This window comes from Bemisia tabaci, chromosome 9, assembly GCF_918797505.1.
Source record: "Bemisia tabaci chromosome 9, PGI_BMITA_v3".
Lineage (NCBI taxonomy): Eukaryota > Metazoa > Arthropoda > Insecta > Hemiptera > Aleyrodidae > Bemisia > Bemisia tabaci.
In genome coordinates this window covers 42,643,726-42,661,883 of record NC_092801.1, presented here as the reverse complement: position 1 = coordinate 42,661,883, position 18,158 = coordinate 42,643,726, and the positions used below count along the sequence as shown (strand labels likewise).

The window sequence follows — 18,158 nt, the reverse complement described above, 5'->3', positions numbered from 1 at the left end:
CTATCAAACGGAACCATGTGCTTTAAGACATGAGCCCTAGACCCATAAGAATAAGTGTATTACAGGGCTCAAGTTCTACAATGCCACATAGTTTCCGTTTGCAGAAATACGCCCAGTTATATTAAAAGGAAATCATGAAAACACAGGACAAAATAATGCGAAAACAGGCTTAGAAAATACAAAATACAAAAGGCAGGACGTTTCGGTATCCTTACGGCAACCCATTATCAACTGCAAATAGAATTAAGAATATAAAATAAATTAAAATAAAAACCAGGAGAACGGCGTCATTTTCCAATACCAATTTCATCATGTAACGCCCTTTGCTGGTTTTTATTTTAATTTATTTGTATTTTACTAATTCTATTTAGCAGTTGAAATAATGGTGCCACGTGAGGTACCGAAACGTCCCTGCCTTATTGTATTTTGTAAATTATTAGCCTTGATTCCCGCATTTTCCTGCGTTTTCCATTGTCCCTTTCCTGTTTCGGGCTGCTTTTTACATACGCTTTGTTTTCCCCACGGAAATCACATGAAAAAGTATGACAGGAAAATTTTGCAACGGTCGCAAACAGAAGATACGCGGTTTTGTGTACGTTTGGCCGTCAGAACATAAACAGATGGAGATTTTTTTTACGTTTCGCCTCGTTTTCCTTGCGAGTAATGGAACGGTTTTTATTCAGAAATAATTGAAAAATTTAGATGGAGTTCAGTGTGCGTGGCGATAGAAATTATGCGATAATATCGATCTCTTATGCCATTTAAACCTATGGAGCGAACACCTTAATAATCGATTCTTTACCACATAGGTTTAAATGGCATACACCAATCGATACATTCGCATTTCACGACCACGCCACCGATGGAGTTACGACGAGGTTCTTGCTTGACGAGAGGGTTTCAATTCAAGGTGTGTTGACGTCTTTGTGCCGTAGCCCCACAAGGAAACGGACCGCCGACCTTCGGGTGGACACCGTCCACTCCTAAGATCCCTAACCTCACTTTCCGGTGAGCCTCAGCTTTGAACTCACGTTTGAGCGCTCCGGGGGCCATGTTGAAAATGTGTACAGGGTGTTGTCGCATAGCGCCGCTCGAGTGATCTACTTATTTATTTAGATTATAGACCGCGGATCGGCGCGGCGCGGCGTGCGGGGACTGTGACAATAAAGGCGCCCGCTATACCGTCGCACAATGGTGGGAAAAGTTCGACAAGGTGTAGAAACTTCAATGGCCTGGTTACACGCTCAAATTTCCGTCAAAATTCCAATCAAATGATGACCAAGAATGGCGGTCGAGAGTTTTCTAGATTAATGAGTAAAATTAATTAAAACAGGGTGTTGATTGAAATAAACATGAAATAAGCACGGTTGTGTGAAAATCAGATGACGGACGAGCCCCACAGTTCCATCATCTACCATCAAATTTTTGCAGGCCTCAGAAATTTGATGGTAGATGGTACGCCTACGCACCAGTCATCATTTGATCGGAAATTGATGGGAATTTGACCGTGTAACCAGCACACAAAAGCTTAAACCCTCCTAAATACAAAACGAGAACGCTTAAAAATGTTCCGTTTGTTTCTATCCCCGTGAAATTTTCTTTCAGTAGCACCTCTGAAAATTAATAATGCGACGAAAGAAACCAGGGTTGCCACAGATTTTGGAAAATTAAATTATCTGACGTTTCCGAGATTTCTCTGTCACAGTTTGGTAAAATTTCCTGGTGATTGGACCGCGTTAAACAGAAAGGAACCAAGTCACATCAGCTACTGCCAAATTTAATCGGATAACTTAATTTTTTACATGAAAACAGTTGTGCGGATTTTCGTGCAAACTTCGGTAAATCTTCTCCATAGTACAAAGCAAATTCCCTGACATTTTCAAAAGGATCCGCATAAACGTTTTCTAGTAAAAAATTAAATTGCCCGGTTAAAATGGGCAATAGCTGATGTGGCTTGGTTCCTTTCTGTTGAACGCGGTCCAATTGGACGTATTTCTATCAAACGAACCTAAGGTAGAGGTAGAGGGGGGCTTGGATTGGCGGCAGAATCGGGCGTCCGGCTTATTCCGTCCTATACCTACTCGCAATGCTTTTCCATGGCGCTAAGGTCCGTTTGACAGAACGCGCTATCCGGCATTCTAAATTCCTCAAAAGGAACTCAAATTGGTGCTTAGTTCCGTTCGATAGAAATACGTCCAATTGAGGTTACACTAGTTGTTGAAAAGGACATGATTTGGAATAGTTTTCAGGCAAATTTTGTCGTTCGAAACGTCAAACTCAGACTAGAAAGGAAATAAAGGTGACTTGAAAACTTTTCCTTGACACTTTTGTCATTTTCCCTGTCATTTTCAAGTTTTCCCTGACTGTCAAAAATTCCCTGACTGTGACAACCCTGGTATACATCAAAATTCGCAGTTTAAATAAAAAATTTGATGTCCGCCAACACCTCCCAAAGTCTCGGTTCCCTGTGTGCGGCGGCCACACTCTCCGCATGTACCGGAGTGTAATTACTCGTTTTCATCCTTTCCGCAAACACCGTTGTCGTTCCTACTATTAAAATGTTATAATGGAGATGTTGCATGTGTGAGGAATTTGCGATTTGACGGTTGATTCTCACGTAAAAGTTCGCGAGAAACACGATGGTGCCACTGGTTTTCTCTGAAATTGACTCCCAAGCACAAAAAAAGCTCTCAAGTTGAGGCCAAAATGGAGGGTATCCCACGCTATCCTGAGAGTCCTTCTCTACATCAATACAAACTCTCCATGCAAAGATAGGAAGTAAGTACATTAGCAGGGTTGCCGTGTTTTCAGTTTTGGAGTCCCTAAATAAAGTGGCAGCCCTGTCAATGTATTTGCTCCCTATCTTTGCATGGAGGGTTTGTTTTGTTGAGTGCAGGACTCTCGGGATAGCGTGGGATATCCCTTCCATTTTGGCCTTAACTTGAGAGCTTTTTTTAGCTTGGGAGATGATTTCAGAGAAAACCAGTGGCACCATCGTGTTTCTCGCAAACTTTTACGTGAGAATCAACCGTCAAATCGCAAATTCCTCACACATGCAACATCTCCATTAATGAATTGTAGATTGAGATATGTTTTCTTCCGCGCATGGGTTGGCAACAGTGTTTGTGGGTTGTGACGCGGTGCCGGGCGCGGAAATAGACGGCTCCCTCTCAGATGGTCCTCTTTGCATCTTTGAGACGTAATTAATAACACGGTCGATGTACATCGAAGCCGATACATTGAGGACCCGTCCAGGGAACCCAAGTACTCACTGTCCGGAAAGACTATAATCTTGACCCTTCCTGAACTGTTCGAATGTGCGGACAAAGGTATAGAGAATGTATCATTAGATGGAATTTCGGGGGAGGTAATCTATGTCCTGGTAGCATTTGCCATACTGCCGTGCTAAGGAAAAACACCGTATGAACCTTCAGGCGTTGCCAAATTTCCTTTGATAAGACATGGATTTCCTGGTAAACTTGTGAATATTTCCCTTCCAACTTTTCAGATAATTTTGTTCGCAATTTCATTTCAGGCTTCAGAAAATTTCAAGAGAAATAATTCATAACTTACCTCAAAAATAAACATTTTATCGGAGCAAATTTGGCAACTCTCAAATGTTCATACGCGTTCTTCTTAGCACGGCAGCATACTCGTGCAGAATGTATTGGATTTTTATTGGTTTTAGGACCTGAAAAAACCACAAAAAAAGGCCAGAATTTGTCAGAGAATGAAACGTTTTCCAGAGAATTCGTGCAAAGCGCCGTTGATTTCTCTCTGATATTAGATGAAAAAGTCGATTTTTTTCTGACCTTTGTCGAGACATACCTGTCAAGAGAATTTAGAAGAAAAAGAGAGGAGATCCCGAACGTTAATTCATCAGGGGGTATATCATCGAGGAGATTGAACAGATATAATGAGACGAAATAAATCCAAAATCATAGACACCATGTTTACCAATTTCAAAAAGTATTGAAATTGACGGTATTTTCACCGCAAGGTTAGCTAGTGTGGTTTGACAATGTGACTTAAAATCAAACTAGCCAAAAAATCAATCCGATTCTGCTAATTGGTTTGATATATTGGTGATAACAACTGCAGAGCATATATATCCACAGAGAAACATTCCATTTTTCATAAAATTATTTCCCGATGATTTTTTTTTTAAAGAAAAAGGCCCAGACTATTTCTTGCACCTCTGTCTCTACACCCGAGCGAGAATATTGTTTTCTGCGGGAAACATTAGAGGAAGCTTGGTAATTAAATGAGCTTTACGGAAGTCATTAGATACCGGGCGAGGTAATGCCTATGCTGCGCCTTCATTTCGCAAGCATGCTACAAAACATTCTGCGTGCAGCAATAGCTATCTTTACAAATTAATATGCGAACTCTTTTATGCGTCATGAAATTCGAAGGCATACCTCTCCTGAAAATAATGCACAGTGGATTCGCTTTTCGCTAGCGGTGCAGACGAATTTTCAACGAAAATATGCAGGATTACTCTTGTAAAAAATTGAATTGTTTGAGTCAATTTTGCAATTTTTGGATGAGGTTACATTCCCTTTTTCGAGAAACGACAAATTATAGCACCAAGCTAATGGATTTCCACTCAACTTTGTGCGACAGCTCAACAACATGTTTTAAAAAAATGTAAAAATGTTTTTCATGCCTTGGTCTTCGAGGAAAATTCGTTTTTCCTGGGTGTCAGCATAGACGAATATGCCACCGGGTCGAGTTGACTGGCCTCCATTTCTCAGGGCCTCCAAACTACGAGTCCGCGAGAATACTTTCATGCCAAATCAAATTAACGGACGATTAACCCATGAAATCGAGCACTAAAAAACGATTGCGATGAATGAGAGGTATTTTACGAGCGAAACAGTCTCTTGTGCCGCCGCGCTGCGCAGAAACGCCGTATGACCATTCGGGCGTTGCCAAATTTCTACTTTTAAAAACCAAATTTCCTCGACATTATAAATGCGTATTTTTTGGTTAATTTTTCACAGAGTTTTATTCAGAATTTTCCCCGGAGTATCTGAAAATTCCAATTCGAAATATCTAAAAATATCCTCTAAAATGGATATTTTGTTTGATGAAAGTTGGCAACGCAGGAATGCTTGTATGGCGTTTTTTCCTCGCACGGTGTTTCTCCGTACCGAACCCTGGGATTTTAACGAGTGACATTCGTTGGATGGTGTTTCCGCCAATGACATATGCAGGTATGACGTCATGTTGGAGCAACGCGCTTGAAAGTCAGATGTGTTAATTGTCACGATGTCACAGTCCTTCGGCATCTTACTCTAGTTTTGGTATCGGTTCACGATCAGATCGTATCGAACGGTGACCGGATCCGTGACTTCTGAATGAATATCGGACCCACCCTTGCCAAATTCCCTGGATATTCCATTGAACGGGCTATTGGGGCGTATTTCTAAACGGAACCAGGTGGGAGAGAAGAGGTGTGCTCGTTAGTCAACTCAAATTCGAATATTTGGAAGATCCCTGATCACAGATCCGGTCACATATCGTCGTTCCCTTGCGAAAGAACGTAACTTTATTTCAATGTTGCCTTTCCACTTGCAAATTGCATATTAATCAGGAAAATCTTGAGCTTTTCTAACTGAAAACTTCACTGATTTTTCTTCAGACTTCATGCAAAAAGCAGATAAATTTCGGACAAAAATTGGACAGGTACATTTCATTAAAGTAAATTGGACGTAATTCTGTCAAACAAAACTATGTGCAGGTGGGGAAGGGGAAGTATTCGAAGGCTATCACAATCCTTTCCTTCACCCCCATACGCGCGCTGACAATAATTTCTCTTACATTAATAGCTTTGCTGACAATGTTACCCCCAGGAAAGCTCCCTTCAAGGAATGACGATCAGATTTCAAAAGTTTGAAGAATGGGTGATCCATAGAAAACATTGTCGGTTGATGTTTTCCACCGTGTCGCCGTTCGTGACCCAACAATAAAATTTATGACTTCGAAGACGCAACTGAGTCGTTAATTAAGGAGGAGATAATTGTAGAGCAACGTAACTTTCGTAAAGCGGAAGTTCGTTTTCAAGAACCTTGGAATGGACCATTTTGAAATCGAGACATGCTTGAGTAAACACATGTTTACGGCAGTAAGTTGACAGAGCAGTTTTAGATTTTAGAATGGAGAAAACAGAGAGGAACTTGGGAGGCACAGGTGACTCTGGCAAGTTGGCAATAGTATTTTTTCTCCTCCATCGAATTCAAATCCATTCAAAACCAAGGATTCCAAGAGAGACAGTCAATTTCCATGTATTTAGATTTTTTTGTAGATGTTTAAAGGACGAAGCCCAATGTTGCAAAATTGTAATAATGGGTCAGTTGCGCGCTGGTAATTGAGTCGTGTTTTGATGCTTGATATTTGTAGACTAGCTAAAAATAATAAGATCTGTCCGACCAGCAACTTTCTAGAGCCATAAAGTTGGCTGTTTTCTCTTCGAAAAATGGAAATATGAGCGGAAATTTGAAATCCTGCATTGGAGATACGTGGCTTCGCACTTCGACCAGCGGGCCGATTATTGAAACTGATAGACAAAGCTATAGACAAAGACGACAAAAGGGATTTGGAGGGATCCTATTGGTGGAAGTGGGTGGTGGCAATGGACATGGGAGGTAGGTAATGGACTAACTAACGGCAACCATGAGAAACCTGACAGTTAGTCCATCATTTTCTTCCTTAGTCTATAAGATCCAATCATGTCAACCAATAGGATCGCTCTATACTCCCTCTGTCTTCTTTGTCTATAGCTTTGTCTATCAGTTTCAATAATCGGCCCGCAGCGATCTCTGACGGTGGTGAGGTGTGAATGATCGACCATCGATATATTCCCATTTGAAGCTATGGTGAGGAATCTATTATTAAGTGTTCGTTGCGAATACCCCGTTCATCGATCCTTTGCCATGGGTTTAAATGGCAGATCAATCGATATATCGCAAAGCACACCACACCACTGATCTCTGATTGTGACAATATAACACCTTGCCCGAACCATCTTGACTTCGTCCAGACACCTCTTTACCAGTTCAGACTTCCTGTCATACTTTATTTGGATTGCATTTTGCAAAAAAGCACCAGAAGCATTGCAATGATGCTAAAACTGTGCAACTTCATCCTTTGCGATAAAAGTATTTAAATCATGAAAAAATATGAAATTTACATGGTAATTTGGACGTATTTCTATCAAACAGACCTATGTGGAGGTGAGAAATATGGGGTGTGCTCGTTAGTTCTCTTTGCGTAAGAGTGAATGAGAATAATAAAGCGCCAGTGACGTCAGCGGCAATGATCGAGCCCCAGAGCGGGGGCGCGATCTTCGTCGGGGAGGCATTAACTCATGAGCCCTGTCCACAACACTCTCTTGCCATGTCCGCGGCTCATGAATCCCGCATTCAGATGGCACATAGGTCTGTTTGATAGAATGTAATATCCCGCTTTTTCAATTCTTCAAAAGGAATCACGCCCACTTTACATTGCTTCTTACGCAGCTTCGACGAGCACACCCCATATTTCTCACCTGCACATAGGTCTGTTTGGTAGAAATACGTCCATTTTTGTCCTAAATGTACAGTTTTCAGCGATTAAAATAGAAACTGTTTACAGATCAACGGGTTCTTCTTCCGAGACAAGAGAAGCTGCACAATCTCAGCAACATTGCAACGCTCCTGGTTCCTTTTTGCAAAATGCAATCCAAGTGTAACAAATGGCTCATTACATTTCTAGGTGCATTTCGGCCCTAGGGTCTGTCATCAGTAGTACAAACAGGCAAACAACAATTAACATAAACCACTTTTTTATACCTGAATCTATTTGGTCTTAACACCGATCCAAAGTATAATGCACAGTTTTCGGGAAGCAAAATAGAAATTGTTAATGGACAATCAGGTTTTTCTTCCAAGACAAAAGAAGTTGCACAATCTTAACAACATTGCAATCCTCCTGGTTCCTTCTTGCAAAATGCAATCCATTTTTTCTGTGGAAAACCAGTCAACGTAATTTTTCGAAGACTTCCTCAATTTTTCTTCTTTGTTAGCAAAATATTCTGTATCAATTCCAAAAGTTGGCTTGCTTTCTTGATTGTTTGAAAAATGAAAATAGGAGCAGAAATTTTAAAATACTGCAATAGAGATACGCGGTTTTGCACATCGGCCATTGATCTGTGATCACACCTGACCAGAATCATGTAGACATTAATTTTTTGGAGTGAAGCCAGACCTCGGAGGTTTTCAATTAATTTTGATATTTACAGGATGCGTGGATGCATTTCGGATGAATAATCCATCTTCAGCACATGTATAGTATACGACAAGCGACAAATTTCACAAAAACGTGTCAAAATGCTTGCTATACGACTAATTAGAATATAAAAGAACGGTGAATAATTAACAAATTGGTGATAGGTAAACAAACAATAAAGATGCAGATGAATAAGAACAATAAGATGGAAGATGGATTATATGTCCGAAATGCATCCACGCATCTTGTAAATAAAAATTAGGTAATTGAAAACCTCCGTGGTCTGGCTTTACTCCAAAAAATGTATTTCTAATATTAAAAAAACCACGGAATATGCGGCTCAACTCATACCATGTAGGCCTCCAGACACATCTCTCCCAGCTGTGACCCTCAATGAACATGTTGCATGTGTGAGGAATTTGCGATTTGACTATTGATTCTCATGTAAAAGTTCACGAGAAACACGATGTGGCCACTGGTTTTCTCTGAAATCAACTCCCAAGCTCAAAAAAGCTCTCAAGTTGCGGCCAAAATGGAGGGATATCCCACGCTATCCTGAGAGTCCACCTCTACATCAAGGCAAACTCTCCATGCAAAGATAGGGAGCAAATACATTGGCAGGGCTGCCACTTTATTTGGGGACTCTAAAACTGAAAACACGGCAACCCTGCTAATGTATTTGCTCCCTATCTTTGCATGGAGAGTTTGTCTTGATGTAGTAATAGCGTGGGATATCCCCTCCATTTTGGCCTCAACTTGAGAGAAACAAACATTTATGGGCAAGTAGCATCTAAAATATTTATATTTATGGTAAAACTTAAAATGAATAGCATCATGGTTTGTCTTGAACTTATTTTTATTTTAATTTTAAGTTTTACTATAAATATAAATATCAACTTGAGAGCTTTTTTTGAGCTTAGGAGTTGATTTCAGAAAAAACCAGTAGCACCATCGTGTTTCTCGCAAACTTTTACATAAAAATCAACAGTCGAATCGCAAATTCCTCACACATGCAACATCTCCATTTTAAAGTAGGAGCTGTGATATTGAAATCCCGCATTGGAGATACGTGGTTTTGCACTTTGGCCATCGCTCTGATTATGACACCTCGCCAGAACCATCTAGACCTCGTCCAGACACCTCTTCCCCAGTTGAGACCCTCAATTTTTTCTCGCGGCACAAAAAACCGCACAGACGACCCGCTGGACGTCGGATACGGCACGTTCCCACGTCTGGTGGACGTCGCGTGGTCCAGCCTCCAGCGTTCAGGAGCGGGCGCGCGTTTCACGGTCACACCCATGGAGTGGCTGTGACGCGGTTACAGGTGCCGGCGAGGGTGACCTCGGATGCAAGTTCACGACTCCAAAGTTCCTCGTTTCACTCCATCCTCCGTCCTGGCGCGGATGGATATAAAGCCTCTCGCCACCCCCTCACGGCACAGTACGTCTATCGTTTTCAAGTTCGCACTTCGCACTTCGTAGACAGGCAGACGTCTCCCGCTTCAACATGTCCTTCAAATCTGTAAGTTCGAGAATTTTCTCCATTTTTATTCTTCAGTGCTCTTTGATATAATCGAGTATTTCGTTTTTTAAAGTTCTCGACTCGAATAATTTAAATTTTTTTTTTTTTTTTTTAAAAAAAATCGGTTTCGACAGAGTTGCCAAAAAAATTGAGAGAATAAAATTCCCTGACATTTCCCTGATTTTCCTGACGCATTTGAGTGAAATTCTCAGACAATTTTTAAAAGACGCAAGATGATTAGAGAGACATAAGTCGAAATAGTATTTACGCAAAATGTGTTGTTCCCGACGTCAAATTCATTCTAGAACCCGTGTTGCCACGGAATTTGGAAAATTAAATTATCCGACATTTCCTGATTTCTCCGTCACATTTTGGTAAAATTTTCTGACAATTAAGGGTACGCCAGATGTTTAAAATGGCATGATTTGAAATAGTTTGTTGTTCGAAACGTCAAACTCATTTTAGGATGGAAATAGGTGAATTTAAAATTTTCCCGTGGCGCTTTCATCAGTTTTCCTGACATTTCCAGGTTTTTCCTGACTTTTTAAAATTCCCTGACGATTCCCGGTTTGTATTTCCTGACTGCGACAACCCTGCTATAACTTTTGAGCAGTTTTATTTATATTCAGTACTCTAAAATTCAAAAAGCAAAACAAATACTCGGCTACACTCAGAAAATGTCAAAAAACTAATAAAAAGTTCGGTTATAACTTTCAACACCTTCCGACTTTCTAGCGTTTTGTAAAAAGTGCTTGTAAAACGATTTTGTTAAAAACCTAACCATCCATTTTTCAAAGGAAATAAATGGACTGAGTTAAGCAGAAAGGAACCAACCCACATTTTGGAAAAAATTGAGTTATGAGTGGTTTCGAACTCAACCACTGCTGTACTATCCATCACCAAAAATTCAAAGTTTTTGTCGGAGCAAATTTTGTAGAAATTGAACTTAAAGTTTATCTTTTACATTGAGTTTTATGCAGGAGCCGAACTTTAAACCTCTTTTTCTCGGTTCGATCCCGATGTGGCTTGGTTCCTTTCTGTTTAACTCCGTCCAAATATCGATAAAAAACTTAAAATATCGGCAACTCGGGTTTTAATCGAGTTAAATCAATTTGGAGGGTGCGTGAGACGCGATTCAGGATCAGAATTACGTCGTCGTTCAATATCGACGGAGTCGCGAGCGGATAATATCGGTGGCTCGGGTTCTAATCGAGTTAAATCAATTTGGGAAGTGCGTGAGGCGCAAGTGAGGAGCCCCGGCCAGCACCACTTCGGAGTGGCGGTCAAATGCGGAAGCGGTCGGTCGGGGCCCAATTTCAAATTTGCACGCTTTCTCGCGCTGGAACCATCCGAGCACCAGGCGGTTCTGCGGCTGCGGTCGCCCCGGCTTCGGGTGCTCTGGTTATCCTTATGTCAGCGATGACACAATTTCCCATAACTGCATGCGACAACGCGACGTGCATGCCCCCCTCGTTCCGTTTGTCACACGAGCCCACGTATTTGAGGAGATTTGGACGTATTTATGCGAAAAGGAGATATGTGGAAGTGGAAAGATGGGGTGTGCTCGTTAGTGGTCGGGCCATAAGAATGAATGGGGAATACAAAGCGCCAGTGACGTCAGCGGTGAGTGCGGTGACGGTTTCGGGATCGGGATCGCCGTCCGGCGTCTTTAACTCATGAGCCCTGTCCACAACGCTCTCTTGCCATGCCCGCGGCTCATGAGTTAGCATATTTTGGCGCTTAGCTCCTTTTGATTTAATGTCAAATCCCGCTTTTCAATTTTCTCAAAAGGAGCTATATCCACTTTTACATTGTTTCTTATGACCCAACTAACGAGCACACCCCATCTCTCCACTTGCACATATCTCCTTTTAGCATAAATACGTCCATTTGATGCACGCACTGACGATCGGAAAATGAATCACTATAGGGATTTATTGTGGGCCGTATTCATAGTTTGACCAAGTATATCGGATGGGAACCAATCCTTATTTTAAAAAAATTGAGTTCAGGATGCTCTTAAGTTCCCACTGAAAAAAAGAGACCATAGATATGGTCTTCTCTGCAAATTTTGAATGAACTTGAACTGATAGATTCTGAAATATCGCTGTAGACAGATTTGGGGGACGTCTGACGAACGGACATTTTTTCAAGTATGGTTATTTTGACTCCTGGGGGGACCTTAAAACGTCTAGAAATTATGAAATTTCAACTCTTTATTCCCACCCTGCAAGATGACACTACTTCCTCTACCTCAGGGTAGCGAGAAAGTAAAAATGTTCGGTGAATCCGAACTGGTTAGGAGCATATGAAACCAGGTTTTGTTCGGTACACACAACCGAATTATTCGATCTGCTCAACCAAACTGTTCGGTTTGTAGAACCTAACTATAAAAAATTCTTATGGTATAGTTCAGCGGACCGAAAATTTTGGTTGAGCAGACCGAATAATTCCGCTGCGTGTACCGAATAAAACCTGGTCCCATATACTCACCGAACTTTTTTTTTCAGTATAGTCGTATATTTTCTCTCGCCAAAAACTTGAAATCGAAACAAAAAAATTAGTTTGTGAAAAGAGAAGTCAAAGTTTATTTTCTACATTGAGTCTTGTGTAGTAATGACACTTCAAACCTCTTTTTCTCAGTTTCAACCTGATGTGGGTTAATGTTCCTTTCCGATAAACTCGGTCCAGTTGTTCCTGAGGGTCGTACTCATAAGCATTTGCCGCAATGCAATTTTTGTGGCTTAAAGAGGACTTAACATATGAGGATTGAGGACCTTTCCGACCAAACAGCTTATACTCATGTCGATGTTGCTAAGATTGTACATACGTCCAACTGCTTAGTTGGTACAGAGTTCTGAAATTTGCCTCAAATTTGCTTTCCATTTTTCTGAATACTTTGGCAGATTATAATGTGGGTGATTTCGGATACTTGTAAAAAAAAATAAACGTTGCATAATGTTAGCGACGTTGACATGGGTATAAGCTGTTTGGTCAGAAAGGCCCTCATATGCGGAGCAACTATAGTTATGGTCATGAGTCACTGTTTTTTTATGGCGTTTATTCTGCTATAAAAAAACGTTAAAAAAATTTTTGATAAGGTTTTTTGGCACTATATCGGCTTTTTTTACGTTGCGTGGCTGAGTTTTGGGAAAATGAAAATATATCTTTCATCAAATGTCCTGTATTTAATATGAGCAAAAAGTGTTTCCGTCAGAGGAAAGATACATTGATATTATTGAAGACTGTGGATTGTGTCCATAGGCGTGAAGCATAATAAACGCATACAAAAAAGTAGTAAAAAAATGTTCTCGTGAAGCCGTGGTGATTTCATTCAATTTACTGCAGCTCTACTGCGAATAATCAACTTCGTAGGAGCCAAAAAAATTGGTTACAACGGTCAAGCAGAAACCTATTTTTTTCCTCTAACAATAGTCCATAAAAAAATACGAGAATCGCCCGGAGTTGATCGTTAATAATTAATCGAGTTTTGAACTTCCATATTGCATCGGTAATCTCTTCCGCAAACAAGCACTTCAAAAAAACATTATGACAAAAAATAATTATTCACACTTTTCGGTGATTTTCACGTAACTAAACGAGCTGATGCAAATGAATACTTTTGCTAATTTGCCATACTTGTGTAACATCTTTACTTCTGTTTTTAAAAATTGCCGTCATGTAGTTTTTCATCTGAGAAATAAAATATTTCAAGAAATCTGCACCGTCGCAAATCGAGATACGTTATTTGGGAGTTTCAACGTTAATTTGCCATTCTTGCATGATTTAATCGTCTATTTGGTTTACATGTGTTCAAAGCGATGATAATAAATCTTAATTCGATGTTTCATCTCACTTGTTCCACTCATCATTGCTAGTTTCAATTTTTAATTTTCTTTGTATTTTTTAATTGATTCTGTAATTTTCAATCACCAAATTACAATTCTATGACTGCAAAAATGTGAGTTTTACTAATCAAAGCAACACGAATGACGAAAACGACGCGGCTGCTGTGCTGTGAGATGCGGGCATGGAAAAGCAAAACGCCTCCAATTAATTGGTTATGCAACACGCACGTCCTTCGGACACTAATAGTTGCATCCAGGCGTTAGATCCCGCTGTTCCATTCATCCATAGGAGCTAACGTTGGCGGAAACTTGTAAAACTCGATGAAGGGGCTTTTCTCATTACTGCATTTCATTTTAACATTGCCTTCTTCAATCGAATGACTCACAAAAATATTTAAAAAATGAAAAAAAAAACAAAAAAATCAGTATAAACTGTATTCATCGGCCCGTTTTAAATCTTAGAATAAATAATTATGCTACTAAGCAATGGAGATCAGAGTTTGCAGGTGTCTTGAATTTGATAAATTCCATGTTTAAGGTGAAACTACTGAAACCTATCTGGAAAACAACCTCGCATTTGATACAGAAATCGATAATTGAATGGAATGCGACGTTGTTTTCAAGCAGCATTCTGCTTTCATTCATCTGAATTTTGCCAATTTTTTGCCTCAGAATGATTCTTTAGGCTCTTGAATAGGGGCTACAGTCATTACAACATCATATGTAGGAGCGCCTTCAATTTCGTATGACACTGTGCAACATCTCTGTTGTGAATTAGTTGCTTGAGGTGCCGCGCCGCGGCACGGCGAGCGGGCGGTCAGCGCAAAACGCGCACTGGCGCCTACAAACCTAAGTGGATGCTTCAAACATTGCGCAATGCGTGAAGTATCCACTTAGGTTTGTAGGCGCCAGTGAGCCTCTCGCGCTGGCAGCACGCTCTGTTTGGCTCTAATATTTATACTCGCAGAATCCGCGTTTTTCAACTCATGATTTTGAAATGTTTGCACACTCTACATGGATTGTTCTTATTTAAATTGATGAAGAAAAATATATGAATCAAATGAGAATATCGACGGTGTAAGTCGGCAATCACATAACTCGATTTACGACGTCGCAAGCTTCCTGTCGTACTTTCTTTTTCAAACGAAAAACTACTCAACGGCAATTCTTGCGAAGAAAATTCTGCAAAAACTTCAAGGAATGATGTCGATTTTTCCTCCTTTAAAATAATAACATAGAGGCGGAGATTTTCAAACACCGCATACGAGTTATGTGATTGCCGACTCACACCGTCGATATGTATTATTACAGTCATTTCTTTCCGCTGAAAATTGACCACCCGCTTCCACCAATACTACCGTGCCAAGGAGGAACGCCGTATGAACATTCGAGAGTTGCCAAATTTCCTTCCATAAAATGTTCATTTTTGAGGAAAATTGTGAATATATTTCCTTGAAATTTTCAGGAACTTTAGGTGAAATTGCGAGCAAAAGTATCTGAGAAATTGGAAAGAAAATATTCATGAGTTTACCAGGATATTCGTGTTTAATCAAAGGAAATTTGGCAACGCCTGGAGGCTCATACGGCGTTCTTCCTTAGCACGGCAGAATAGTATCCCTCCATATCCTTTTTGTCTTCTTCGTATATACAGCTTTGTCTATATGTCGCAGGCAAATAGTAAAATCAGGCATTTTGTCAAATGCCTAGGCAGATAGTTAAATTTCGACGGTTTACACAATTTTTTGTGAATTTATGGCAAAAAGCTCGCGAGTTTTCAACATTTTTGGAAAAATAACTCATCAAACCTACGAACTCTTTTTGTCTCTACCTCTTCAATTCCGTCTCATATTTGTGTACTTTCACATCCTAAAAATTGTGTATTTTATGACATGCTGAAAATTTCAAGATGAGTGTCTGTTCAGGAGCTAAAAATCGTTTAATATACTATTGTGTGTGCACATATTTACTGAGAATTTTTTCTTGCAGGAGCAATGAATTATTTTGTCTGAAATTACTAAAAGAATCAGAATTTCAATCTAAGTCAGAATATTTGACTACTTGCCTAGGCATTTGACAAAATGCCTGATTTTACTATCTGCCTGCGACATATGGACGTATTTCTACCAAACAGACCTATGTGGAGGTGAGAAATATGGGGTGTGCTCGTTGAAGCTGCATAAGAAGCAATGTAAAAGTGGGCGTGATTCCTTTTGAAGAATTGGAAAAGCGGGATAGTGCATTCTATCAAAGAGACCTATGTGCCAACTGGATGCGGGAGTCATGAGCCGCGGGCATGGCAAGAGAGCGTTGTGGACAGGGCTCATGAGTTAAAGACTCCCTCCAACGATCTCCCCGTCGTGGCGGCTCTCGTTCGTTGCCGCTGACGTCACTGGCGCTTTATTATTTTCATTCACTCTTACGCAAAGAGAACTAACGAGCACACCCCATATTTCTCACTTGCACATAGGTCTCTTTGGTAGAAATACGTCCATATATATTTCAGCAATCAGTCGGCAGGCCTGTGTCATACTCCAACTTAATTCGATCCGTTTTCTGTTTCCAGGTCGCTGTTTTCTTCGTGCTGGCCATCGCCGTAGCCGCAGCCTACGTCCTCCCGATCGTCCCGACCAGCGTCGTCTCCCACGAGGGTATCGTCCAGGCTCACTCACCCTGGGCCTGGAGCTCTTCCTCCCGCATCCAGTCCCACAACCCCATCCTCCCCATCCTCCACCCCATCTACTACTAGATCCTCCACCACACTCATGAGGCTTCCAGCGCAATGCCCGGAAACCGATTTATGTGTGTTTCGTAAGATCTCGTAACCCCCCCCCCCCCCCTCCCCATTCCTCTCCGGAGTTTGGCGCTTTTTTGGTACGCTCCAGTGAAGTTCCGTCCACTTCGGCTGAAGAAATCAAGGCATGACGTCATTTTGGACCCAGTACGACGGATTTCAGAAGTTTCAGCAATGGAATAACTCTAAATTTCACTCTAAATTTCACCATTCCTATCCGGAGTTTGGCGCTTTTTTGGCACACTTTAGTGAAGATTCCGTCCACTTCGACTGAAGAAATCAAGGAGTGACGTCATTTTGGACCCATTAAGAAGGATTTCAGAAGTTTCAGCAATGGAATATCTCTAAATTTCACATAGATCTGAATGAATGAAGATCTGTATTTTTCTCACTCTCTATCGGTTGAAAAATTGTCGAAGAAAAGTACAAACAAAGAAAAAAATTCCCGATAAAATATTGTTAATATTTTTTTTATTATTAAGTTGAAGTGTATAAATTGTAAAAAAGATTTGTAATAAAAGTTCTTCCGAGGGAGTTTAACCGCTCCAAAATTATTTTGCATTAAGATCATTTTAGTCGACACTCCTCGGGAAATTAATGGTCTTAATTGGGACGAGATGCACTTGTCCAGTTACGCTTAAACTTGCTCTGTTACAGAGACTGAATTTGGTCCTTGCAACTAAAAATCCGATGAAACTGCATCGAGAACAGTATAGGTTTAAGTCGAACTGAAAAAATGTATCGCTACTCTCCAAAAACTCTTTTCTGCTTTCCTTTACTTACGTCCATCGTAATTTCCTTTCACTTTTCATTTTCATTTTTACTTGTATTAAGCCGCTCCTTCTTCCGTTTTAAAAAAAAATAGTGAAAAACACAAGAGAAATGTTGAAATTTTAGGATTTTAAAGCTTCAAAATTTGCTTCACTTGCATTTTCATCTAGACTGGCAAATGGGGATGTTCCTCCACATTACAACTGTCCGTTTTCTCTGATTTTTCAGAGGGAAGCGAATGAGAATAGATACTCATTAGATAATCAAGTTATAATGTTAATGGTACACATGCATTTAAAATTAAGAGGATATTAAAATAAGCATTAAAAGAGGAATTTTTCAGGTAAATAACTGGAGCAACTTTTTAACACTTGCAGAAATTTACCAATCAATGAGATAATCATCCTTCATCACTAGAAAATTTGGTGTTATTTAGAAATCTAGGCTCGGTCAAAAATAAATAAATGCAATAAAAGTCTGATACTCGGCTCTTATTGACTGACTTGTTTTCCGGGTGTGTATAATTAATACGCAATGTTTCTTAGGCCGAGGTTTTCACAAGCCTGAAATTGAGCCACCTTCGATTTTACAAACCAAGCCTGGATCATTTTCTTATACATAGAAAAAAAGCCATAGGCTGCGTAGCTAGTTTTTGTGTCATGAAATGCTGAAATATTAGAAAAAATTTAAGTTATAAAAGGAAAACAAAGTCAATTACATAATACTGTGCGAATAATAAAAATGAAATTATGATTTTTTTTCAATGAAACTTATCTCAATGGTTTAACTCTGAAAACAAGTATTTCAGAAGATGCTGTTGCTGTTCTCTTGCATACGTATCTCTCTTAAAAAAATAAAATAAAATAGGATAACAATAGAATAAACATAGAATATTTTGTTGCATACTACGTAAACATAATTATAAAACCTATTCTTTGATTTTTGTCCCTTTGACT

The 18,158-nt window shown here is 40.0% G+C and overlaps 1 protein-coding gene across 1 annotated transcript; it reads left to right on the top strand.

Moving 5' to 3' along the window:
* The first annotated feature begins 9,641 nt into the window (after positions 1 to 9,641).
* On the top strand, positions 9,642 to 16,985 carry LOC109041549 (uncharacterized). The gene is made up of 2 exons (XM_072304317.1): positions 9,642 to 9,792; positions 16,204 to 16,985. Exons 1-2 carry the CDS (start codon positions 9,778 to 9,780, stop codon positions 16,384 to 16,386), a joined length of 198 nt encoding a protein of 65 aa, XP_072160418.1. The 5' UTR covers positions 9,642 to 9,777; the 3' UTR covers positions 16,387 to 16,985.
* Positions 16,986 to 18,158: the final 1,173 nt, after the last annotated feature.